Source organism: Triturus cristatus, chromosome 6, assembly GCF_964204655.1.
Source record: "Triturus cristatus chromosome 6, aTriCri1.1, whole genome shotgun sequence".
NCBI lineage: Eukaryota > Metazoa > Chordata > Amphibia > Caudata > Salamandridae > Triturus > Triturus cristatus.
Window position 1 is genome coordinate 1,917,835,799 of NC_140589.1, and position 26,278 is coordinate 1,917,862,076.

Sequence of the window (26,278 nt, forward strand, 5' to 3'; positions counted from 1 at the left end):
AATTAGAGGCAAAAAAAACCTCACATTAGCCAGCCCAACGTCTCTTTTCTGCCTCTAGGGGCAAAATTAGCCTCTAAGTCCACAACCAGTGATAAAAAGAAAATAAAAACAATGAAATGCAGAATGGAGCAGCCAGGACCAAGTTCAGTACAGGTAAGCAATCCCCTCCAAACCCCCCAATAGCCAGGATGACCAGCCAGAGTCCCAGGGGTAGAGCACATGCAGATTCAGGGCTCCATTTATGTAAAGTGGCGCATCGCTGGTGAAAACATATGATGCATCACATTACATAGTGCTTTCCTTGTGACACCATGACAGCCGAAGCCTGGAAGCGTGGACAGCCCCGGTGCCCGGAGGTTTCGCTAGACCTGCGTCTGAGATGCAGAGTGGGAGGCAGAGGTGCTGTGGAGTTGCTGCAGCCTGACGGTGAAGGCGGGCCGTGTCGGGACCAAGCCCTTGGGTCATGGTGGTGGACATTGAGGCATCGGTGATCGCCCTTAGCTGGTGGTGAAGTCTGGCAGGTCGCATGGAGACACATTGCTGACCTGTGTTAGAAGACTGCCTGGTGCCCCTTGGACATTAGAGGTGCTCCTGCGCACCAATGTAGGGAGGTCTGCATCGCATACCACATGCCACCACTACACCAGGGTGCACGGAGGAGATCACCAATGGTGGGCAGTGCCTCTCTGCATCACAGGCCGGGGGATGTTGCGCTTGCCGGATGATGTGGAGGGTGAGGCCCCTGAGCTGGGCCGAACTTGTGTGGTGGGAGAGCTGCAACTTCACGCTTAAGGGGGCCCTGTTGAATAACCTGCATCGGGAGGTTCCCCAGCAGACTTGGTGGTGACTGCTGTACCCAAGCTTGTGAAATCCTGCCTGTTAGAGCCTCCTGCTGGCTGAGTCACACATTTGGAGAGAGAGCAGCAGATTGAGCCCCGGTGTTAATGTCTAGGTGAGGAGAAGGTGGGACGCGTAGTGGAGGAGGCCCGGGGGTCGAGTCAGACCCATGCCTAGCACCTGTGGATGAAGCATACCATGCCCTGAGCAATCCCTGCACTGCGGCTGACCTACATCACTGAGGGCACCGCACAAGACTGGTGGGGGACTCCACTAACTGGCTTAAGTTGCTTAGATCAGCCATTGGTGGCAGTGGGTGCCAGGGGCACAGGGCCAGTTTGGGCCCAGGCCCTTGGATATGCATTTTATCTGCAGTTACTCGCTGTGGAACTGGGAAACACAGAATTTGGTCGCCATTGTTAGATCGGAAGAGGCAACTGGGTGGTGCTGCCTTTCCTTGCCCCCTGTCAGTTTGCTTTTGGGTGTACGGGGGACTATCCCTTAATGGACTTCCTCTTCCCACAGCGCTGCGCCGTCTGGTTGCTGATACTGCTGTCCCCATCTGCTGCTGCTGGTTCCTCTGACCCAGAAGTCAGGTGTTCGAGTCCCTCCTTCACCTGCAGGCTCCTGCCTTTGCCTCATTCCTGGTGGTCCAGTGGTAGAGCGTCAATTCTCTGCAGTTTGACTTTCTCTCTTTTCTGCTGTTCTTGTCAATCTTTCTGCTCTTCACCATTGCCTTACTACCTTTGTTTGTTTTATCTTTCCTTTGTTTGGCTTTGTTTTTCCTGTGCTTTTGATCATTTCCTTTTCCCTGTCCTCTCCCTTGTTGCTGTTGTGATGCCCCACTTCCCTGCCCCCTCCAATGCCCGCTCCTGCGATTCCCACCTCCCAGCAGCACTACACAATGGTGGACGCTGTGCGGCCATGCGCAGCGGGTGTGACACTGATGCGCAAAAGGCAATCCCATCTACATCCGCCCACCCCTGTACTGCACCCAGCACCAGGGACCATGCCTCTTGGACACTACACTGCTACAAAGCCAGCACCCTCCTCGCTCTCAACCCTGGACGCCACGCCACCTGCCATCTAGCATCACCAAAGAATTCCATTGTACCCTTTGCCTGCCGAAACTGCAAAAGCACCTTCTGCCACATCAGCACACCAGCGCCTCTTGCTGCCCAGCCGACCACCAATGCACCCAACCGGCTCAACTGCATCCTCCTCAACGTGCGGTCCCTCTACAAATACGCCACTGAAATCTGGGACCTCCTTGACACCACCTCTTCAGACATCGCCTTCTTCACAGAAACCTGGAGCAACCTCTGCTCCAGACCGGACATCACCATCGCCATCCCCGACGGCCACAAAATCACCTGCAAGGACTACCCAGACCATCCACAAGGAAGCATTTTTATCATCTACAAAAGCACACTCCAACTGACCACGCACTCTAATGACCCAACGGTGACCATGGAACACCTCCATTTCCAGATCCGGACCAACCCCAACACCACCCTCTACGGCATACTCATCTACAGACCCCCAGACCATGAACCCTCATTCACCAATCGCATTGTAGACCTCATTGTACCTCCGTCTCGACTACATCCTATTCGGAGACCTCAAATTCCACCTGGACAACCTCAGTGACCAGAACACCACCCCCCTCCTGGGGAACCGCGCCAATATCGGACTCAAGCAGCTAGTCACCGCACCAACCAACATAGTGGGACACACGCTGGAGCCCATCTTCTCCGCCAGCGAGAACTTCAACTACAGCCACACCACCGAACTCTCCCGGACCGACCATCATTGTATACATCATGCTTTCACCACACACTCCATACACCACTGCCATCACCGCCCCCCGTTGCAGCTGGATCAAGGCCTCTGAAGAAATTCTTGTCAACTCCCTCAGCACCACCACTCCGCCAACGCTTTCAGATGCCAACACCACAGCATGCAACCTCCACCGATGGATCTCCAACTGCGCAGACACCCTGGCACCCCTTAAGAAAAGACCAGGCAAACAACACTCTAAGAAGGCCAACTGGTTCACTCCCGCCCTCCACTAGTTCAGGTGCACCTGCAGACGTCTCGAGAAGAGATGGAGTCACAACAATACCCCTGAAACTCACACAACGTTCAAATCCGCCGTAAAAGCACACCACACAGAGGAAGAGGAAATACCCTGGATTGATAGGTTTTGTGCAGGTAGGTGTCCCTTCCTGCACAACATCAGTCAACTCTGCAACATCATGGCGCAAGAGTGCCTGCGTTGGCTCATAGCAGCCATTGTGCGTCAATGTAGGGGAAAAATTAAAGGGGGCTTATTCATGAGCTCCTTTCGCAAGTTTAAAGCCACTGGTGCATCATTTTCTTGGCGCATCTAGGCATATGCGTGACCTTGTAAAACCCACACATTTTACCTGCGTCAGGTATGATGTACGCAGAGTGGGTGTACCCACGCAACAATCTATCAGATTTCACTCCGATAATTCTAGGATGCCACTGCGTCAAAACCTTGCGCCTGCCCCATGGCGAGGGTAAGGGTGATGCGGTGCCATAGGGATAGGCCTGCCCCAATGCATTGCTGGATTTGCGTCATGCTTGCGACACCACCGCAGCAATGCGTGACTTTAGCGGTGACAGATACGTCAGGATTCTAGATTTATCTGTCATTGATTGTGACATGGAGCGCCGTAGTTTGAATACGGCGCATCCATGGTGTCGCAAGGAGGGTGTGGTGAAAAGTGTTGCAATGATGTTTTGTCGCAGTAATGCAACACTTTTCATGATTGAGGCACAGAATGATAGGGCGCATCCCTGTCCTTTTGTTTTGGTGCAGGGCAGCGCAATAATATTCCTTGCAAACATCTAATATGTGGACCCAAGCTTTTGCACCAATTCCAAGACCAGCTATTTTTTGGTCTTAAAAAACTGCCTATAACTGGACTTAGAGGCAGTATTTTTGGTTTTGCACCTTACAAGGAATTCCTTGTAAATATCGCAAAGCGTGGTTAGCGGCAGTTTTATCAAGGGAACGCCTACCTTGCATCTCATTTTCATTACGTCTCGCTAACAGAAGTGGCGATCTTGAAAATTCTCGTTTACACTGGAAAAGTGCAGCTAACTGCAGTTAGCGGCAACTTGTAAATAAGGTAATAAAAAAAGCTGTCGTAAGGTCAAAAAATTGACTGTGCGGCGGCATTAAGTCCTTGTAAACATGCCCCAATATTTCATGGCAAATTGTCCATTGTGTGAAGAAGGAAGCCAGAGTTTGAGAGTGTTCCGGGGTTTTATCAGAGCCAGTTCTGCACAGCGGCACACGTCAGTCTTGCGTAACCTGCTTTACGCCTTAACATCTCCACTCCACCCTCTCCGCTGACCAGCTTCTGTGTCAGATCTTCTGGAATTACAGAGCAGCAGGAGGGAATGTAAGTGGAAATATGGATTGCTGAATCTTGTTTTTCTAGAGTTTTGCAAAGTTTTCTCACTGGGGAAGCTACTGGGCCCTGTCAATCTTAGAACAAAATTTGACATAAGAAGACATATGTTTTGGTCTCAAAATGCACAGATTGCTAGAGCAGCCACTGACACTGAAGGGAGTTACTTTGCATGTGGACGTGCTCCTGGTGAAAGGGCAGAATGCTGTCACTCACAGTGAAGTCAGCCAATGGCTGAAGTGGGCGGACCCACTGCCTCCTGCTCTATGCTGTATGCACTGATGAAGGGTGTTAATGACAGAACAGACCAATGGATAGAGAAGGCCGGATCAAAGACTTTCTAAGTATATTACATTTATAATTTTAGTGAGAGTAAAAGGTTTTGGCTGACACAGGCCTAATGACAGACACAGTGCGTGTATCAGCAATGCGCAGCTGGCCGCCAGAGGACTGTCAATGACCCCAGAGCTGCAGAACAGGATGATGTGACAGGAGACACTGTTCACTGACTGGGGAGGAGGGGTCAGTCTGCAATCTCGACTAAAAGACAAAATGCCGCTGTCCTGATGGGTCGGCCTCTTCCATGGGACCTGAACTGCATGAGATATTTTGGACTCTGCTGGTCTCCTGTTGAAATAAACCACTGTAAGTCACTGCGAGGAGCTGCTGGTGATGGCCTGGCCTTGACAACTAACTCTTGTCTCAGCAGATGCTGCACACGCTGGCTCCTGACTCTTAAAGCCAGGCTCTAATGTCTTTGTTTTTGCCATCAATTCATCTCGGGGAGGGGCCTGTTTGTCTCTCTCCTCCCTCCCTGCTTCATGCTTGAACAGTCTTCCCTCCTCTCATCAAACACAAAACAGTCAAACCTTAATCTACAAAGTAGCGGGGTCAGACTGTGGACCTGATTTCAGGCGGGGTTCGAGACACCTTGTTAAGAGAAGAGTCACCCTTTATGCCTCCCAACCGCCCTTTACATGGAGGTTTCAGTCCTTAAATGTCATGTCTCGGGGTTTGCTGCAGAGTTTTTAAGTGTCTGTAATGGCATCTGGGGGTGTTCAACGCAGGTCAATGGGTGTGGATCAAGACGTTTTTAGAATAACTTAGTGAATAATTTCCTTGTCATTGTAACTATTTCTCTCATCTGGATATCCTACCAATCTAGCACTGAGTCCTCCTGCAGTTACATTGTGCTCCCCTGTTGGACTTGGCCCTTTTTCCCTCATTTTTTTCGTTTTTGTAATGTTAAGGTGCAGGTGCTTACTTCGCCCAAGATGGCTGCCACAGACCCCTGCTACTGCAGGGTGGTCGTTTTTCATAGTAGCACCCTAGCTGCCAGGAGCTGGCTGGGACCCACAACAATGTTGCGATACCAGCCCGCCTTTTTGTCCCATAGTTAGAGTGGGGAAGCTCCTGGAAGAAGCTGGAAACTTCTAGAAGGGAGGTGGGGTTTTACTTTTGCCGCCTTGGCTAGAGGTCACTTGACCTAGGGCTACTTAAGAGTGGGAGGGAAACTTGTGGAGTGAGTTGGCCATTGGGGTGAAGCAGAGCTGGAAGAATCCACCAGGAGTGTAGGCGGTAGGGCCTAGCCAGGGACTTATGCCTCTGAGAGTGACAGGATTTAGGTACTGCCTCTTAAGTGAGTGAGGTGCCCTGTGAATCCCACTGATCTTGCCCAGTAGTAGGAGGACCCAGAGACTCTCTGCCAGCCTGACTAGGAAGGACCTAGTCGCCCTCTCCATCCCTACCCCTGTAACAGAACCCCTTAAGGGCGCCAGATACATCTGCGCCAAAAGACTTCATCTGTCAACTGAGAACTGAAACCTAACTTTAAGAACTGAGACTGCATGACAAGAGCGAGCTGTAAGCCTTGAATGCCAGAGCTGAGACTGCGTGTCCAAGTTACCCTAGTGAACAAAATACTAAGCCGATTGCCAAGTCACCGGGGATCGACCAGGTACTAGCGCTGTGACCCCCGCGCTCCCTGCCCTGGTCTGGGACCTCCTTCAGCGTGCTCCGCTGAGCACCATATCCCCATCCTTAATTTGAGCCCCCCCCCTGCGACGACAAAGCCAGCGCGCTCACCGCCGCGGCCTGGAGGCCTGGGAGAGTGCTCTGCTGTGTCGCGAGGCCCAGGCGAAGTCCGGGGCCCCGTCGCTGCCGTCGCAGCCGTGTGAGGAGAAGCGCAAGGTCGGGGCCGAGTTCCCCCAATGTCGTGAGGACGGACGCCTGCTGACGCCGAGACGGAGGTAAGCCCGGAGGCCGAGATCCCCCCTGGTGCGCCCCCTGCTGGTCTGGAAACCACACCGCACTTGGCCCGGGTTGTCCCCTCCGTGGGAATCCCCTCCCCTGCCTGCGCGACGGAGAGACCCCGCCGAGGGATCCTGTCCGTGTCCCCCCTCCTGTGTTACTGAGTGCGGTGCTCTGTGAACTGCACCGGAGCATAGGGACTCGCTCCTCAAGTCCAGTAATCTTCCCCGCTGGAAGCCGTTCAAAGTACTGACAGACATTGCTCTCGTGTGGCGCTTCACGCCACCGACTCTGCTTCCTCAGCCGGAGGGACCGGGACGGCGAGTAACCCCATGTGTTATATGCACTGCTCGAAAGTAACTATATGCCAAGGAATGCGAGTAGCGCATTGTGTTATATGCTCTGCTCGAAAGTAATTACATGCCAAGGAATGCGAGTAGCGCATTGTGTTATATGCTCTGCTCGAAAGTAATTACATGCCAAGGAATGCGAGTAGCGCATTGTGTTATATGCTCTGCTCGAAAGTAACTATATGCCAAGGAATGCGAGTAGCGCATTGTGTTATATGCTCTGCTCGAAAGTAATTACATGCCAAGGAATGCGAGTAGCGCATTGTGTTATATGCTCTGCTCGAAAGTAGTTACATGCCCAGGAATGCGAGTAGCGCACTGTGTTACATGCTCTGCTCAAAGGTAATGACATGCGACTGATTACGAGTCACGCGATGTATTAAATGGTCTACGCAAACGTATCCACATGCAACTGATTGCGTGTAGCGCTATGTTCATATGCCTTGCTTCACAGTACTAGGGGCCCTTGATCACGAGGAGCGCTCAGTTCTACAGGCGCCATGTTAGTGAACCCAATGTGCCCCCTTTCAAGTATTACACTTAGTTAGACGGCCGGTTCAGGGAAAGACTTTACGTAAGCGCGCACGGCGCTAGAACAAGGTTAGGCACTGCATAGATATCACCCAGAGTGTCGAATGTAATGTCACAATGGTATTATGATTCATGTATTACCTTGTTATTTCCTGAACTGCATCTGACCAGCTATACTTGGATAAACTTGAAGTATTTGCATAATTTAAACGGTGTGGCGTCCCTTATTGTGTGTGACTCTAGTCCATGAGAAGCGTGTGGTGTATGGTTGCTTAACACATAGCCCTCTGGTTGCCCGACCGGCTCGCGCCACGTTACCGCCCTTAGGGCCTGGTGACCCCAGGTTCCTACATTGTTGGCCAGCGGTGGGATCCTTGGGACTTGTGACCATACAGCACCCTTCCGTGAGGCGAAGGGCGCCACAATTAAACGCCTATCCTACATTTTTTTTGTTCCACAGCTCAGAAACCATTGTTGCTGGATCATTAGTTCCACTGTCCAGGTTGAGAGTGCAAGAAGCCTGGTGAGCCGGTAACTGTTGCCTATACCCTAGGAATTTTCTCCTTAGTGTCTAGGCACCCACCTGCCAGAATGGAATCCCGGTTAGCTGACCTCGAGGGGTACACAGTGAAGCAACTAAGGGAGTTCGTGCAGGAGTTGGGGGTGCCTGGGATGCGGAGGGCCAAAGCGCCGGAACTCCGTACCGCCATTAGGGCATGGGTAGAAGCCCACCCAGAAGGGAGAGGGGATGAGGGACAGGGGGCGCCAGATGCACCTCAGGAGGAGAGCGCCCAAGAAGTCCTAGACATCGTACATATAGAGGAGTCTGAAAATGTGCCCCCAGGGAGACGTTCTGGGGCCAGTAGTAGGACAGGGTCTAGTAGGAGCGCGTCTCCAAAGGAGTATGAGGACAGAAGGGAAGAGAGGCAATTAAGATGGGAACTAGCCAAGTTGGAGCATGAACGAGAAAGGGAAAGAGAGAATAAGAAATGGGCAATGGAGGAGAGGAGGATGGCGCACGAGCTTCGGATGAAGGAGTTGGAGCTGCGTGCCCTCCAGATGAGTGTGTCCAGTGAGGACACTGGTGGCAGCATACCGGAAGCTCCACAGGAGCTAGAAGTTTATTTACCCCAGGATGACATCACCAGTGTGTCTGAGGAGGCATTGGGGTGTGAACCTGAAGGGGGAGGTGCAGGGATCTCCCAACCCAGAGAAGTGGCAGATAGCCCAGCTAGGTCCCAGGGAGAGAGGGTTGTAGGGCCTCACGACCTATCTGTAGGAAGGCGTGAGACGGGGAGGTGTCCCGAGGTGCCCCAACCGAAGTCTCAGGGCCTGGAGAGTTCCGCAAGGGAGCCCCAGGTTGGGAGCCTAGGTTGTCCCGATGTGCCATCCAGTGCAGGGGAGCCCCTAGTGTCAGGAGGACCCAGGGCGACTGTAACCAGCGCGCCTGAGGTTCTGGGGTTGGCCCAGTTTCAGGGTTTAGATCCTGTGCTGGGGTGCCAGGCTCAGGGGTTGCCTGACCTGGCGGGTGGGACATCTATCAGCAGTGTCCCCCCAGGATTGACTTCCAGGGGTACCTTTCCCGGTGGGAGGGTGCGGAACTCTGGGAGGGGGTGCAGAGGGAGGAAGGTCTCGCCTCGGGCACCGACTCAGCCTAAGGGTTTAGACCCTAGGTTGAGGGATCAGTTGAGGAGTCAAGGCCCTAGACTGAGGAGGAAGTGGTGGTCTGAGGGTGCCTCGCAGGGTAGGGTGAGGAACCCCAGAAGGAGAGTTAGGGGGAGGAGAGCCTCGCCCCTGAAGGCTGGTCAGCCTAAGGGTGTGAACCCCAGGAGGAAGGACCAGAGGCAGTTTAGGACTGCAAGGAGGAGGACCGGAGTGGTCAACAGGCACTACAGGCCTGGGGCTACTGCCCCCCACTCCGCGAGATCACCCGGGCCAGAGACATCTGGACGGCCCAGGGGCCGGTCCTGGCCACAACTAGCTAGGGAGCCCCAGTGGGGTGGTTTCGTTGGTCCAGGGAGGTTTGTTAGGGAACCATTGGGTTCCAGAGCGGCGGAGAACCTGCGGGTGCTCCTGCCGTTGCGGGCCTGCGTCCACCTTTTCTCGCCCCAAGCAGGGAAGACCATCAAGGCATTGATCGGTCTACCCTGGCTTTCGGCTGGAAGGGGGTTATGTTGGACTTGGCCCTTTTTCCCTCATTTTTTTCGTTTTTGTAATGTTAAGGTGCAGGTGCTTACTTCGCCCAAGATGGCTGCCACAGATCCCTGCTACTGCAGGGTGGTCGTTTTTCATAGTAGCACCCTAGCTGCCAGGAGCTGGCTGGGACCCACAAAAATGTTGCGATACCAGCCCGCCTTTTTGTCCCATAGTTAGAGTGGGGAAGCTCCTGGAAGAAGCTGGAACCTTCTAGAAGGGAGGTGGGGTTTTACTTTTGCCGCCTTGGCTAGAGGTCACCTGACCTAGGGCTACTTAAGAGTGGGAGGGAAACTTGTGGAGTGAGTTGGCCATTGGGGTGAAGCAGAGCTGGAAGAATCCACCAGGAGTGTAGGCGGTAGGGCCTAGCCAGGGACTTATGCCTCTGAGAGTGACAGGATTTAGGTACTGCCTCTTAAGTGAGTGAGGTGCCCTGTGAATCCCACTGAACTTGCACTGTAGTAGGAGGACCCAGACACTCTCTGCCAGCCTGACTAGGTAGGACCTAGTCGCCCTCTCCATCCCTACCCCTGTAACAGAACCCCTTAAGGGCGCCAGATACATCTGCGCCAAAAGACTTCATCTGTCAACTGAGAACTGAAACCTAACTTTAAGAACTGAGACTGCATGACAAGAGCGAGCTGTAAGCCTTGAATGCCAGAGCTGAGACTGCGTGTCCAAGTTACCCTAGTGAACAAAATACTAAGCCGATTGCCAAGTCACCGGGGATCGACCAGGTACTAGCGCTGTGACCCCCGCGCTCCCTGCCCTGGTCTGGGACCCCCGGCAGCGTGCTCCGCTGAGCACCATATCCCCATCCTTAATTTGAGCCCCCCCCCCCCTGCGACGACGAAGCCAGCGCGCTCACCGCCGCGGCCTGGAGGCCTGGGAGAGTGCTCTGCTGTGTCGCGAGGCCCAGGCGAAGTCCGGGGCCCCGTCGCTGCCGTCGCAGCCGTGTGAGGAGAAGCGCAAGGTCGGGGCCGAGTTCCCCCAACGTCGTGAGGACGGACGCCTGCTGACGCCGAGACGGAGGTAAGCCCGGAGGCCGAGATCCCCCCTGGTGCGCCCCCTGCTGGTCTGGAAACCACACCGCACTTGGCCCGGGTTGTCCCCTCCGTGGGAATCCCCTCCCCTGCCTGCGCGACGGAGAGACCCCGCCGAGGGATCCTGTCCGTGTCCCCCCTCCTGTGTTACTGAGTGCGGTGCTCTGTGAACTGCACCGGAGCATAGGGACTCGCTCCTCAAGTCCAGTAATCTTCCCCGCTGGAAGCCGTTCAAAGTACTGACAGACATTGCTCTCGTGTGGCGCTTCACACCACCGACTCTGCTTCCTCAGCCGGAGGGACCGGGACGGCAAGTAACCCCATGTGGTATATGCACTGCTCGAAAGTAACTATATGCCAAGGAATGCGAGTAGCGCATTGTGTTATATGCTCTGCTCGAAAGTAATTACATGCCAAGGAATGCGAGTAGCGCATTGTGTTATATGCTCTGCTCGAAAGTAATTACATGCCAAGGAATGCGAGTAGCGCATTGTGTTATATGCTCTGCTCGAAAGTAACTATATGCCAAGGAATGCGAGTAGCGCATTGTGTTATATGCTCTGCTCGAAAGTAATTACATGCCAAGGAATGCGAGTAGCGCATTGTGTTATATGCTCTGCTCGAAAGTAGTTACATGCCCAGGAATGCGAGTAGCGCACTGTGTTACATGCTCTGCTCAAAGGTAATGACATGCGACTGATTACGAGTCACGCGATGTATTAAATGGTCTACGCAAACGTATCCACATGCAACTGATTGCGCGTAGCGCTATGTTCATATGCCTTGCTTCACAGTACTAGGGGCCCTTGATCACGAGGAGCGCTCAGTTCTACAGGCGCCATGTTAGTGAACCCAATGTGCCCCCTTTCAAGTATTACGCTTAGTTAGACGGCCGGTTCAGGGAAAGACTTTACGTAAGCGCGCACGGCGCTAGAACAAGGTTAGGCACTGCATAGATATCACCCAGAGTGTCGAATGTAATGTCACAATGGTATTATGATTCATGTATTACCTTGTTATTTCCTGAACTGCATCTGACCAGCTATACTTGGATAAACTTGAAGTATTTGCATAATTTAAACGGTGTGGCGTCCCTTATTGTGTGTGACTCTAGTCCATGAGAAGCGTGTGGTGTATGGTTGCTTAACACATAGCCCTCTGGTTGCCCGACCGGCTCGCGCCACGTTACCGCCCTTAGGGCCTGGTGTTCCCAGGTTCCTACATTAGAGTGGACAATTGGTACATCTAAGAGCAGGGCGACTGCTACAGCTCCAAGAGGCCCTCCTGGGCCAACGGTAGCGCTGTACTAAGTATATTCCATTCATTATTCATGCCCATTGCGCAGGTGCGAGGAGTTTGTGATCATGTATCTCACTTCTGTGACTCTCGAGTTTGTGACCAGCCCTCTTTTTATGTCCCAACATGTTTTTCAGACGGAGCCTCACATGAGCCATGGAGGACGGGGGGAGCTCACCTGGAGACATCCTGCTCCGCGCCCTGCAGGATCTCACCGAAGCTGACTTCAAAATGTTTAAGGATAAATTAGCGGAAATCGACTTCAAAGGGTGTGGAAACATCCCCCGAGGAAGGCTGGAGAAAGCAGAATGGATTGACACCAAGAACCTCCTTGTACAGTCCTACAGCTCAGACGCCATTGATGTGACCATCGAAGTCTTCTCCAAGGTCAACCTGATGGAGGCGGCAGCCAGACTCAGAAACAAGCAACAGCTAGGTAAGAGGGGAGCGATCCTTCAAGATCACACCCCAAGGTCCACCTTGTTGGCCAAATTGAAACATTTTCACAGGTCTCTTATTTAGTGTATAATACAAAGGATTTTTCTTACCAAACATTTGGAGAATTCCACATTGGAACACCTTGAAAATATATTTGGTCTCGTGTCATCTGTTAGCCCCTCAGAGACTCCTCCTTGGATCCTGCGTTTTGTTGATTTTGAGTGCTTGTGTGATGCAGCTGTCCCTCTGCACAACCACTGACTACTCTGAGCTGGTGCATGAACAAACTACTGATAGTAGTGTGAGAAGCGTGGCGTAAGCTCATGCAATCCAATGAGAACAGTTGTAAAAGGGGACCCCCCACCAAGGCCTTGTCACACCTTTTCCCACGTCCATGAAGTGGTATCGACCACGCGGCACTATCAGAGATCACATTGCACGTGCTCCTTACTGACCAACATTCGGGGTATTAGTTCTAAGTTGGAAAGATGGTCTCAATAGTGTCTTTGACTCTCTGGAGTGTCTTGGACAAGCTTTAAAGACTTGACTCTTAGGAGAGGAGGTGGTGTGAAGACCTAGGCCAAGATTCATCAGGTATGGCGCTGTCCTGCTCTCTCCCTGTCACGCAACACATTCTTGGCTGCTGCGCTGCGCTACGTTCTTGACACCTTTGTACATCTGGGCCTTAGTCTCAAGCTGTAGTTATCGCAATCATGACTGAGGGAACAGATGGGATGTCTGATGTTAAAGAACATAACTTTAATTAGGTGCTCCACTCTTCGTTCACCTATGTTCATGAGCCTTCAAGCCTGGTTACATTCACGGCTCGTACTTCACACTTGTATCCTTACTTTTGACCTTGTGGTAGAGGAGCCCTAATAGCAGAACTGCCTATTCTCACACAAGGTTAGTTTCTTGAATTATAGACAGGATCGACTAAATTCTGTAGTAAATGCTCATTAGGTACTCACAGACACAGGTGAGAGATGTGACAAATTTATGTATGTACTTCGTATTTCTATAGCAGAAATCTAGACACAAGGCAGCGGAGCGCTGTACAGGGTCAAATACAATGTAAAGACGGCGAATGACAGGAGATGTTGTTTTGTGGCGTCACAGTAGGGGCTACTACTCCCTGCCAGCACCTGTCTGCAGGAGAGGCTTCGGCAGCGTCAGTTCCGGCACAGGAGCACCTAAATTCAGCAGCAGACTCCCGCAGTGCGGGATACACCTGGGCAAAGCCCAGGCCAAGGGCGGGCTCATCAGAGCCTGGAGGAGGCTGGGTTGGGCCCCTCTCCTGGTTTTGTACCACGAAGAGTCCCAGGACCCCCCCTCAGCATATCCTTGCGCAGTCATCCATCTGATTGGTGAGATCCTGGTTACCTAAGGATGGTACGTGACTTTTCTATCTACTTTGGGGCCAGGCTTAAAAGTGGTACCTAGCCACTTTGCGTGTACATGCTAATGTATTTACCTACTGACACAAGTTGCCTGTTTGGAGGTCATTGTGTTATAGTGTTATAAAGATTCCACCTGTGCCTACTTTACCATAGAGTCCATTGTTTCTCTTAAAAGGCTCCCTCTACCCAGTTTGGTGCTACGAGGAACCAAAAGACAGCAGCAGTCGTTCATGCGGCACCGGCAATTATGACCATGGACTGCTTTCTGCAGAGAGCTCCGGGGGGTTTAAACAAGGAGATTGAGTTGGTGACCCGCAGGCTATCGCGTTCCCCCGCCAGTCATCTTGATTAATATATTTCCAGTTTGGAATCTGGACAGGCCCCTGCATTGTGTACTTTTGACGTGATGGAGCAGATGTAGGAAGGTAGGATCTGACTGCATGGTTAGCCCCACTTTTTTCCTGGTGTTTTGCTGGTTTTTGACTAGTCTGGCTGGGATCCTGCTAATCAGGACTCCAGTCTATCTGCTTTCTCCCTTAAATTGGTAAGTCTGTACTTTAGGTACACTCCAGATTGGATTCTGGGGTACCCCTATAAGTCCCTAGTATATGGTACACAGGTACCAAAGGACATAGGTACCCCAGAGGCCTCCCATGGGCTGCAGCATGTATTATGCCACCCCTGAGAGTCCATTCAAACTGACACCAAAAGTTTGCTACTGCAAAGTGTGTAAGCTGGTGTGTATCCTGAAGGCAGGGTGCTGGGTTTTAGGTGAGGGGGTGCCCCTGCATGAGTAGGGCCCCTCTGCAGCATTCGGAGTCCATTCTCTTGGGCTGTCTGTAATGGAGCCATACATATATGTTAAAGTGCATTATATCCTCGCGGTAAATGCTAACTTTGGAACGGCTGCTCAGAAACATGTCGTGTTTGGTGTCAAACACCTTGGAATCATCTCTCCACAGTAGTAACTGGTGTGGAGGTATGATTCCTCCCTTTCACGAAGACATGTGCGGGTCACTGGTCTACCCGGTACCAGTTTTTCTAAACTGGGCAGCACAAAATGGATGCTGCCAGCCACAGACACGCGTCTGCCCTGCTGCTGCTGAGCCAAGCTCGAGCAGAGTAAGGCATGACAATAGGTTTCCTGTCAGAGTGAGGTGTGACCACCTCTCAGACAGGCTTTAGTGTATTGGGGCTGGGTGGGTGCACTCTTAGAGTGCCAGAAAGTCTGCAATGGGGGCACATTTGGTGTCCCTGTGCATAGTCCAGCTCAAACCGGATGGCTGTCTGCACCGCTGGACGGCTGAAGAATCTCCCTTGGAGTAAAGGAGTTACTCCCCTGCAAAAGCAGGCACCTGAATCGCAGCTGCATCTCCCGAGCTCCTGAGAACTCAGAAGATTTCTGCAACACAGGAGGTGGGTCCCTGAAGGTCTTCGAGGTCGATCTGCCCTTCCAGTAAAGCTGAGGCCAGTATCCCTCGTGGGGACCGCATGACCCGTACCCCTGTGCACCGCGTTCGTTTGCTACTGAGTATTCATGACCCTGAGCAGTGTTTCCTAAGTTTGTGCCTTGGACTCCGTGTAGTCCTGACCCCGAGCAGCATTTCCTCCAAAGATCTCTGGCCTCCTCGCACCGTGAGCCTGTACTTTGTAATCCTGCTTGAGGTCTCCTCGCGATCTCTGGTCCGTTGGCCTGTGGGTCCTGGTGAGGGTCATCTTTTGATTTCCTGGGCTTACCTGGTTGCTCCACACGTGCCCTGACTCTCCAGTGCTTGGGGAGTCCCCAAGACCTTGCTAGTCCCCACCATAACTTGTTTCCTTTGGGTTGCCTTGGCCAAGGCTTGTTGGTGTTCCATCTGGACATCAACCGTTCAGCACTCAACATCCTTTGTGAGACAGCTCACTTCCGGACTTTGGTCATCCTCGACGTCTCCTGGTCCTCATGGCTGAAGAGTCAAGCAGCACCTCATTTCACCTGAAGCACCGACATCGGTGGGCATTCGTCTACTGAGCCCCTGGTCACGTGAAGTGACCCAGACTCTGTCCCCTCTGCTTTCAGGTTGCTCTCACCTGGAATCCAGGCTTAGGTTCCACCAGACACTTTCCACTTCCAGGGCAGCACTTCTTCTCAGCTCGCCATTGAAAACGACAAAGGTTTCCGACACCACTTGTCCCCTATGCACCTGGCTCCTCTGGGTTAGGTAACTCGGGTACCTTGGTATCCACGGGTGGGTTGGCCTTAGAACCTCCTAGTTCTCGATTATCTTGCTTGAAGTCCTCTCCGAAGTGTCCTTAAACTGTAAAACTTTAACTGTGACTTTCCCATAGAGTTGTACGGAGACCGCGTCCCTGTTCACACACTGCACCCGTCCTCCGTGGAGTCCCAATCTACTCACCTGGGGTTGTTCCTTGGGGTCCCAGCGATTCTACGTGCTCTAGGCACTGTGTCTTGAAAGGTCACTACTGTTATATTATTGTTTTAGTATATGGTTCGATTTCCCTCTGGAGCCCGCTGTGTATTGTGCTACTTTCATTGTTCTATTGAAATTGAAATGTATATTGAGTGCTTATTGTGTCTATTCTCACATTGGGAATAGTAGAGAGTAATAAATACATATTTTTATACAAACACTTTGTGGTTCTCCTTTCATTTGATCATTCAGGAGGTGATATTCTGGTAAAACAAGCTGCTTTACATTCGTTCAAGATTAAGCCTGAAGGCTGCTCTCCATTGCTACCACTAGGATAGCTTTCAATAAAGGTTATCTTTGACCTCTACACCATGAGGGTCATTTGGACTTGTGAAAGGTGCCCACTTTAATTAGTGGACAGCATATACCAACCCACCTTCTCACAGCCGATAGATCCCCAAGTGGGTCTGGAGCTTGTTAGGGGCAACAAACCCAAGAGTAGTGTGGGGGCGGGGTGCGTGCAGGAGTCCCTCTGCACCAGTGATTTCGACAGTTCATGGTGTGTCCGTCTCTCGTCAGATTGTTGGAGGTGCCTAGCAGGGGGTTAGGACCTGGGACCAAGCGCAAGTGCACTTATTTGGGGGCAAGGCTAAACGCCCTAAAGCGGATAGCTCTATTTCCACCAGCTTGGGAGAAGCACCACCCTCGAAAGATAAGATGGCAATTATGCTGGACGCCTGTGTGGCTTCCCTCCTTGAGGGTCGGGACTCCAAATTGGACTAAATTAAGCAACGGCTGACCGCAAATGAAAGGGACTTCTCTTAATGGTTTCATCACAATAAGAGGACCAGCAACCAATGGGATCAATGGGAGGCACAAGGGCCCATATCAGATTGTCACCACACCAGTTGTGAGAAGTTGGCCTCGTATATGCTGTTCACTAGTTCTAGTGGACACCTTGCACCAGTCCAATTCGACTCTTATGGTAGATTGGTTTAAGACAACCTTTTAAAGAAAGCTATCTTAGTGGTAGCTGTGGAGAGCAGTCTTCAGGCTAAGTCTCAGAGGAATGTAAAGCAGCTTGTTTTTCCTTATAATTTCTTAAATTACCAAATGAAAGGACACCACACAGGTATATATATAACATATATATGTATTTATAACTAGACACACTCTACTAATCTCTTTATGAGACTAGAAGTCAGGAACATATGCACAAATCAACGTTTCACAGCAAGTTAAGCACAAATATGGCTGGGGCCCTAGGGGCGTACCAGACCATATACTAAAAAAGAGGATTAGGAATATTGACTTGCAAGGGAACAAGTCCTAGGGCCTTCAGAATCGCTGGGGCCTCACTAATACACCCAAGGCAGGTAAGTAAAGGACCCACGGGAGACGCATGCAGTGTGAGAACACAGCTGCGGGTTCCCTATTGACTTCAATGGAGCAAGCCGCGGTTGGAATTTTAAAGTTCTAGGTTACTTCGGGAGAGTCTACAAGCAAGTCACTTACAGGGTAAGTAGTTTGAGAGCCAACACACACAGGAGCACCGTAGTGGAGGAGTTACATCACCCAGGGAAGTCAGTTGCATAGGTGTCTTTTAGTGTCGGGTCGCGGCGTCGTTTTCAATGGGAGCCAAAGAAGACTTGCTGCTTGTGAAGACTGGAGAAGTGTCCGGTGGAATCCAAGGCTGGATTCAGAAGACAGAAGACCTGAAAGCTGAGTGGACAGTGTTCAAAGTCACTTGCCAGTGACCCGGGGCCAGGAAGCTGGATGCCCACAGATGTCGGTTGATTTCAGGTGATCACAGGTGTCTTGACTCTTCAGCCACGAGGTCCAGGAGGCGTCGACGATGACCAGGAGCTGGATTCGGTGTGTCCCACAAAGTTTGCAGCTTACTGAGGTGTCGGCAACCGGATTGCAGCCAACAAGCTTTGGCAACAGCAAGTCTTGTGGAAAGTGAAGAAAGTCAGCGTTGCAGACCAGCAAGATCTGAGGGACTCACCCAGCAAGGTCAAGTCAGGGCAGGCCTGGAGCAACCAAGGGAGTCCTTTGGTTTGGTAGAAAAGTCTTCAGGGGACCCACAAGCCAACCGGTAATCGATCGCGAAGACACCTCAGGAGGATTCACTTCACAGGAGCCCACGGTCCCTCAGGACGAGGTAGGCCTCTGATCTTCGATGGAAATCCTGCTGGAGGCTTGGACCACACGAGGTCCAATGCACCAGTTTGTAGAACATTGTGAAGGGGTTGCACTCGAAAATAGTGCTCGGTACCCAGGGATTGCGGTTTCTAGTCACTCGTGGGGTCCACTTGCCTCAGCTTCACTGGGGACTCACGATGGCCTTGGAGAAGTCAGGAAATCTGCTTCTGGGGATGCAGGGACTTCGGACTCCGGCAGGAGCGGGAAAGTTTGCGACCATTGTTTCAAAGATTTGGTGCCTGCCAAGCAGGGGAGTCACTCCTTGACCCCAAGGGAGATTCTTCAGTCTTCCAAAGGTAGTGGAACGTCGAAGGTCCAGGATTCTTCTTCAGAGCGTCATCCAGGGATATCTAGTTTGCAATGGCAAGGGTTCCCTAACTTATACCACAAGGAAGGGAGGGACTAGCTCTATGAACCCTCCTATGGGAGGGTCAAGGGAGTGGGTGGCTACACCCACTTCCCTTTGTCCAGTTTCGCGCCAGAGCAGGGGCAGGTAGCCCCTGAACCGGTTTGAGCTGGCATTTGCACAGAGGAGCCTACTGCTCCCCCAGTGCAGGACTTCAAAGCACTCTAGGAGTGCACCCACCCATCCCCAATACACTAAATCCTGTCTGGGAGGTGGTTACACCTCTCTGTGACAGGATGCCTAATGTTGGGCCTCCTCCACTGCGAGTTTCGGTCAGTAGCAGGAGGGCAGCCCAGTGTCTGTGCTGGTGGCATCCACTTTCAGGATTCTATCGTGTTTCCACAGTAGGTACATGTCTATCCCTCTAGAAGGGTGGGATCATACTCCCACACAGGTTACTGGCGTGGGGGTATGATTCCAAAGCGTTTGACACCAAACACGACATGTTTTGATGCAGCCATTCCAAAGTTGGCATTAACTGCGAACTTATAATGCTAAGAGTATATGGTTAACCGCATCCACAAACACCCACAGAGAATGGACTCTGAGGGCTGCAGAGGGGCCCTTCTCAGGCAGAGGCACCCCCTCACATGGAAACCAAGCACCCTGCCCTCAGGATTGATAGGGCCTGCCTTAGGGGTGACTGTTAGGTTTATATGTGTGTGCAGGTAGAGATATAGTGAACCTATATCTCAGTAAGGAGTGCTAACACTACCTCACCCAGTAGCAGGCCTGTGGTGTCAGATTTAGTCTGCTTCCCATAGGTGGCATAATACATGCTTCAGCCCTTGGTAGGCCTGTGAAGTACCTATGCTCTTGGTACATAAGGTACCATATACTAGGGGCTCATAAGGTACCACAGTATCCAATCACTAGTGCATCTAATATGCACTCCAAGTTGTTTAGAGAGAACAGAGAGGCTGGGGCCCTGATTAGCAGAGACCCAGCCAGACTATAGCCAGAAACTAGTGTAAACATCAGGAAAAAAGTGGGGGCAACATAAGTTCAGATCCTTCTCTCCTACACTAGTACAAGTCAGGGTATATTTGACTCACCCCAACCGAACTTGACTATTATTCCGCCTGCCCTCCCCCTGCTATGGCTTACCCGCCCCTGTCATCAAAGAAAGGACCACAGGCGGGGGCGCTCTCTATGGAGGCTGCTGGCATAGAGTGTTGCCAAAGTAGCAACTTGCCCCTAGGTGAGAGTGTGGAGTAGGTGGGGTCACCCCCCTCAATCAGGGCCTCAAGGGCGCTGTCCCAGGGCTCACTAATTATTCATTTACCACCAGAAGCAACACTGTACGTTGTCCTGGGTAACGTACCAGTGCTAAAGCCCGGGCCCACCGAAGACTTTTACCAGCTAAAAAATAAAGTCTTGCGTGATTGAACAAAAATACGTGTCTGGGAACTAGAGTGGAGAAGCACATCATGATGGCCCAAAGGGTAGCCTGGATAGAAGGGTCAAAAAAGAGCTGCAGCGGAGACTGTGTAACAATCAACTTTAACCAGCCGCATTTGGCACAGAGAATCCGTCATTCGGCCAGTGACTGTTCTACAATGGGCCCTGTTTCTTCCATCATGGCCCTTCCCTGGGCTTCTTTTATTGACCCCCGCCCCTGGCTTTAACTCCAACCGCATGGTGCACTATGAAATCTTCACGTACAGCCCCACAGGAGTGGTTTCAGGCCCTTGCACAGGTCCAAGCCTTCAATTCTTTTGCAAATTACTAGGGCATCTTGATAACTGTGATTGACTTGCAGAACCTGTTACCACGATCCCCATAGCTTTATCTTCGTCATCAGCCGCTCTGCATCAGTTGATTTTTGTAATCTCATTTCCTCGAACATAGCTGGCCTGGCTAGCAAGATCACAGTTACAGAGTGGTGCTGTTTTGTTAAAATGTTTAATAGTATTTGTTTGTAAGAGACCTGGGTTATCGATAATTCTCCTCCTTTGGAAGTGTACAAGTCTTTCTCAATTCCTGCAATTCCTTCAAGGGGGGTCTCACCATTTATGTTTCGCTAAGGTTAAAAGATGACATTGTTGAAAAGAACACAAATATTCCTTGTCTGTAGGCCTTGTTAATTTCTCTAGGGCCTCTCAATTTATTGCTCTTGAATTTTTATAATGCTGCCTCGTCTCTTCCTGAAGTGTATAATATAATGCGTCTGGGCACCTTTTTTGACTAACTTTAATATCTCTACCCGCCACACCTCTAACATCATTCTGGTGGGAGACTTCAATATTCATCCATGCGGGGACCCTAGATTGCGAAGCATGGGGAGTCCTAATTGTCCTCGTTGTTCCTCAGCACACCTTGAAAATAGTGGTCAGGGGGACACTTTGAACCCCCTTACATGTGATTTCGACCTCCAATCAACAATGGGTAAACTGGACCCAGAAAAGAGGGTCATCATTCCCACTTTCAAGAGGCAAGGTGGTAACACCTTTATTGATTAAATCTTTGTCTCCACCCCTCTTTTTTATTTGATCTCTGATTTTTAGCATCAAAGCAAGCGATCGACGACGCAACCTGACACCAAAAGACACCTATGCACCCGGCTTCCCTGGGTGAGGTAACACAAGTACTCCGGTGCTCCTGTGGGTGCTAGCCCTAGAACTTCCTAAGTCCATAAGGGTTTGGTCCTGACTCGATTCTAAGTGTCCCTAATCTTTAAATTTCCAACCGCGACATTGCCCATAGAAGCTAACGGGAACCCGCGGCTGTGTTTTCAAACTGCACAAGGTCCCGGTGGGTCCTCTGTGTCACTACCTTGGGTGGTTCCTTGGGGTCCCATCGATTCTACAGGCTCTAGGCCTTGTGTTTAGTTCAGTCGTGGTTCTTATACCACTTTATTGGTATATGGTTTGGTACGCCCCTAGGGCCCAAACTTGTATTTGTGCAATTACTGTTGATTGCTAACTTGTAAATTAAGTACTTCGAACTCCAGTCTCATAAAGAGATTAGAGGGGTGTGTTTTATCCTAAATACATATATTTTAAATATATACCTGGTGTGGTTGTCCTTTCATTTGATCATTCAAGAGATTATAGACTGGTAAAACAAGCTGCTTTACATTCCTTCAAGACTTAGCCTGAAGGCTGCTCTCCATAGCTACCACTAGGATAGCTTTCATATAAGGTTGTCTTTAACCAATTCACCATAAGGGGTTGTTTGGACTGATACAAGGTGCCCACTAGAACTAGTGGACAGCATATATCAGGCCACCTTCTCACAATGATGCTCATCAATTGAAGGAACAAGTGACCCACTTACAATCCCACACCAAGGAACTCCACATACGAGAGGAGGATGCCAAAAACCGCTCGCGCTGCAATAATCTCCGCCTTGTGGGAATTCTGGAGGGAGCCGAGATGGAGCAGATGTCCACATTCATGGAAACTTGCCTCTCCTCTTGGATGCCCAAGGACACCCTCTCAACATGATTCGCGGTGGGGAGAGCCCATCGGTCCCTTGCACCTAAACCGCCACCAGGAGCCAGCACTGTCCCATAATAGCCCGGATCCTCCACTTTAAAGACCGGGATGCGATCCTGCATGAGGCACGGTCTCTGGGATCCCTAACATTCCAGAACCACACTGTTATGGTGTTCCCTGACTACACCAAAGAGGTGTAGGACCAGCGACGCTCCTGCATAGACGTCAAGAAGAAAATGGACGCTCTTGGCCTTCAATACCACCCCGTTTTACTGGCCCACCTCTGCGTCATCTTTCAGGGCAAAACACAGTTCCAGTGAGGCTTTGTAGCTCTGAGTGGAACACTAGCAGGTAACCCCCTCAACCTTGTCTCTCTATAATCACCCCCTTTGATGCTCACAACGACTCTTGAAAACACCCCCGACCTCATCACATCTCTACCTCTGGGTGAAACAATAGTTGGGGGCGACTTCAATGCAGTTCTCACTCCCCACCTCGACACTACCAGCTCACCGTCCACAGCAAGAACTGCACACGCCAAGCGCTTGGCAAATTGGGTGGATTCATGGGCTTGTGCGATACCTGGAGAATCTGGCACCCCCAGAGTAGACCCATACATCAGCTGCACACCGTACCCATGCAAGGATAGACCTCATATTTGTCTCCCCTACTGATTGCCAGATGATTAGAGACATCCATTTCCTTCCCAGGGACATCTCGGACCACTCACCTATACTTCTAAGTATTGGGGAACCTCCTACCTCAGCATGTCCAACCTGGCGGATGAATGCGTGGTTCCTCCAAAACAAAGAGTTTAAAAAGGCGATTGGGGCAGATCTTCAGCAATATTTCCTCACCAACACTGGCTCTGTCTCCTCTCAGGGCACTCTCTGGGAGGCGAGCAAAGCCACCATCCGTGGCTTCGCCAAGGGCCAACTTAAACCCAAGCGACAAGCTTAGACACACCAAATCACCCTGCGAGAAGCCCAAGCACTGCTTCTCTAGCGATGCCCTCCTGAGGACCGAGATGAGACTCAAGAAAGACAACTCATACACCTGAGGGGCGAAATCAAGCAACTTTTCCTGGACACCGCCAAACTCCTATGGAGATCCTCCATAGCAAGGGTATATGGCTGGGGTGTCAAGAACGGGAAGATCCTTCACTGACTAGCTTCATACCCTATGGCCAATCGCATAATTCCGGAGGTCGTGGACCTGATGGATTGGTACACCGTTCCCCCTGGCAAAGGCCCGGGCCGTTGCCATTTCCTACCGCGAACTATAAGTAATGCGGCGCCCGGACACCTTTCTTTCAGAATTGCTCAGCTCAGGTCACCTCCACCTCCCTCGCCTCAGCACAGCCGAATCTGATGACTTGGACCTCCCAATCACCCGTGAAGAGATCAATCACACAATAGCACATACCTCACCGGGCAAAACTCTAGGTCCGAATGGTCTCCCACAGGAGTACTATGCTGCATACCGTGAGATCCTCATCCCGCACTTCTCTGATCTCTTCGCTGAAGCCCTCGAGAAGGGCTCCTTCCCCCTGAGACAGATGTAGCCACCATTGATGTTCTCCCTGAAATGAAGCCGCCGTCACCCAACTGTGTGGCTTACCATCCAATCTCCCTTATAAACATGGAGGTTAAAATATTTGCAGTGGTCCTCGCTCAGCGATTGAGGCCCTACCTCACCAATAATGAATGAGAAAGTTTATATAGCCCTCAGCTACTCCAAAAGGAGTGTCCCGGCGCTGCAGAATCACGTTACTGTTTACAAAGCTGGTCCATTCCGAACAATGCGGATTCATGCCTTTGCAGGGGACCAGACACTGTATCCATTGTCTCCATCTGGCCTTAGCGATCCGCCAATTACTAACTCCTTATCTGGCACTTCTTCTCATTGACTTTGAGAAGGCTTTGATTCTGTGGACTGGCGGTACCTAGATGACGTGTTGGCTGCGATGTGTCTCGGTCCATGGTTTCACAAGCTGGTGAGGGTCTTCTCTCGACATTATGCGCGTGTGTTAATCAATGGGGTGCTATCGGAGGCATTTCCAATTAGGAGGGGAACGAGACAAGGATGCTCCCTCTCACCCCTTCTTTTCACCTTGACGATGGAACCCCTAGCGTGTCTCATTCGGTCGGACGACCGCTTTCAGGGTTGGAGATGGCCCAACTCAGAGGAAGAAAAAATTGCCCTGTATGCAGACGACGTCTTGCTCTTCCTTGTGGAACCGGCTCAATCCGGCCCCCACTGTTTCCGGGCGCTGCACTACTTTGGGTAGGCCTCTGGTTTGCGACTTAACTCAAACAAGTCGGTCTTGTTTCCCCTGCACTTAACTAGGGATTGCTTCGATTGGTAAACCACAATACCCATTCGGCGACAAATATTTGGGGATTTGGATCGCATTACACCCTGATCTCGCCTGGTCCCACAGAATGACCCTGCTGGTGAAAGGAGTACCTCTGCAAATGGCAGAAGCTGCTGCTGAATCCCCTGGGTAGGGTTTCCCTGTTTAAAACGATGATCCTCCCTTGATTCCTCTATATCATTCAGAACACCCCCTTCTGCTTCCCACGGGCCTGGTTCAGAGATCTGGATAGCCTAGTCAATAAGTTTCTCTGGGGTGGGCGAAGACCCCGTGTAGCTTTAGCCTGCTGCCGGATACCACCCTTGGCGACCCGCCTACTCACATTGCACGATTGGTTTAATTGGGGTTGGTCGGACCCGGCCTACAGACTCGAACTGGGTGAACTAGGTCTACATCGAATTCAAACGATGATGTATGGGGGACCATGACTAGAACTCTACCTGGGGTGACACAAACTGTTCTTCTGGCCTGGTGGGTCTCATTGCGCCACACCCAATGGACAAATAAATTACACCAACACACACCACTCTGGCAAGGTGCGTGGCTAAGGGAGGTCAGCACACTAAAAGGATTTCGGTCTTGGGATCTTATCAGGATCTCCCAGCTCGGGGATGTGTGGACCAGTGACCACATACGCTCCTTCCAAGATCTGCAATCCTGGCACGACTTGCACCCGTCACAAGTTTATAGATACCTGCAGCTACGCCATGCCCTCTATTCACACATACCGGACGGCACAACACTACCGGAATACAGTCCACCAGAAGCGCAAACCATGATGGGGTACCTGGGGAAGGGGGGTATCTTCCATATTTATCGCTCACTAACCAACAACACCCCAACTACACTAGAACGGCTCAGAAACCGATGGGAGGGCTGGGTCCACTGGAGGAGGAGGACTGGAGGGATGGTCTGATGGCGCCTAAATCGATTACTGCATCTGCCATGCTCCGCCTGATCCAACTGCACTATTTGCACACAGCCTACTTAACCCCTGCTCACCTCAACAGGGCCGGCCTATACCCAACTGCTTCCTGTACACGCTACGGCCAAGACCAGGCAGACTTTTACCACATGGTTTGGATATGTCCCCACTTGGCGCAATTCTGTGGGTGTTTAGAGCAAAAACTCGCTGAGGTCTTGGGTTGGGAGGTCCCACATAACCCACTACACACTCTCCTGGGGATCACGGAGGGCTGGACTGGTCCAGGAATGAAAAGCTGTTCTTTAATACAGCTATGATTCTAGCCAAGCGTGACATAGCCGCCAACTGGAAACGTCCTAATCCACATAGCATCAAAAAGTGGCGCATGGGGGTAGACTGATGTGCCACACAAGAAAAGCCCCTATACGAGGCACGGGGCTGTCCGAAGAAATATCATAAGGTCTGGGGCAAATGGTTGGGCCATATAGCTTGACAATGTTGTTGCTTGATTGACTGTATAAACCAGTTGGGACTTCTCGGGGTCATGATACATCCTAATTTATCACCTTATCAAATCTGGGACCTTACTATCATTGAACTATACTGTATTGCTGGTTTTTAATTTTTTTTTTTTTTTTACTTTGCCTAAAATCAATAAAATTGTTTATAAAAAAAGCTGTAGAAAATAAGTTCTTGAAACAACTTATAACGGTCCCCCAGGGTACTCCCT

At 51.2% G+C, this 26,278-nt stretch overlaps 1 protein-coding gene across 1 annotated transcript in view; it reads left to right on the plus strand.

Annotated features, from left to right (window-relative positions):
- Positions 1-26,278, plus strand: part of LOC146822458 (uncharacterized) — a 326,778-nt gene that overhangs the window by 178,846 nt on the left and 121,654 nt on the right. Inside the window, exon 5 of the mRNA XM_085610060.1 lies at positions 12,084-12,382. Coding sequence (XP_085466186.1) covers positions 12,084-12,170 — 87 coding nt within the window. The 3' untranslated portion in view covers positions 12,171-12,382. The remainder of the gene's footprint in view (positions 1-12,083; positions 12,383-26,278) is intronic.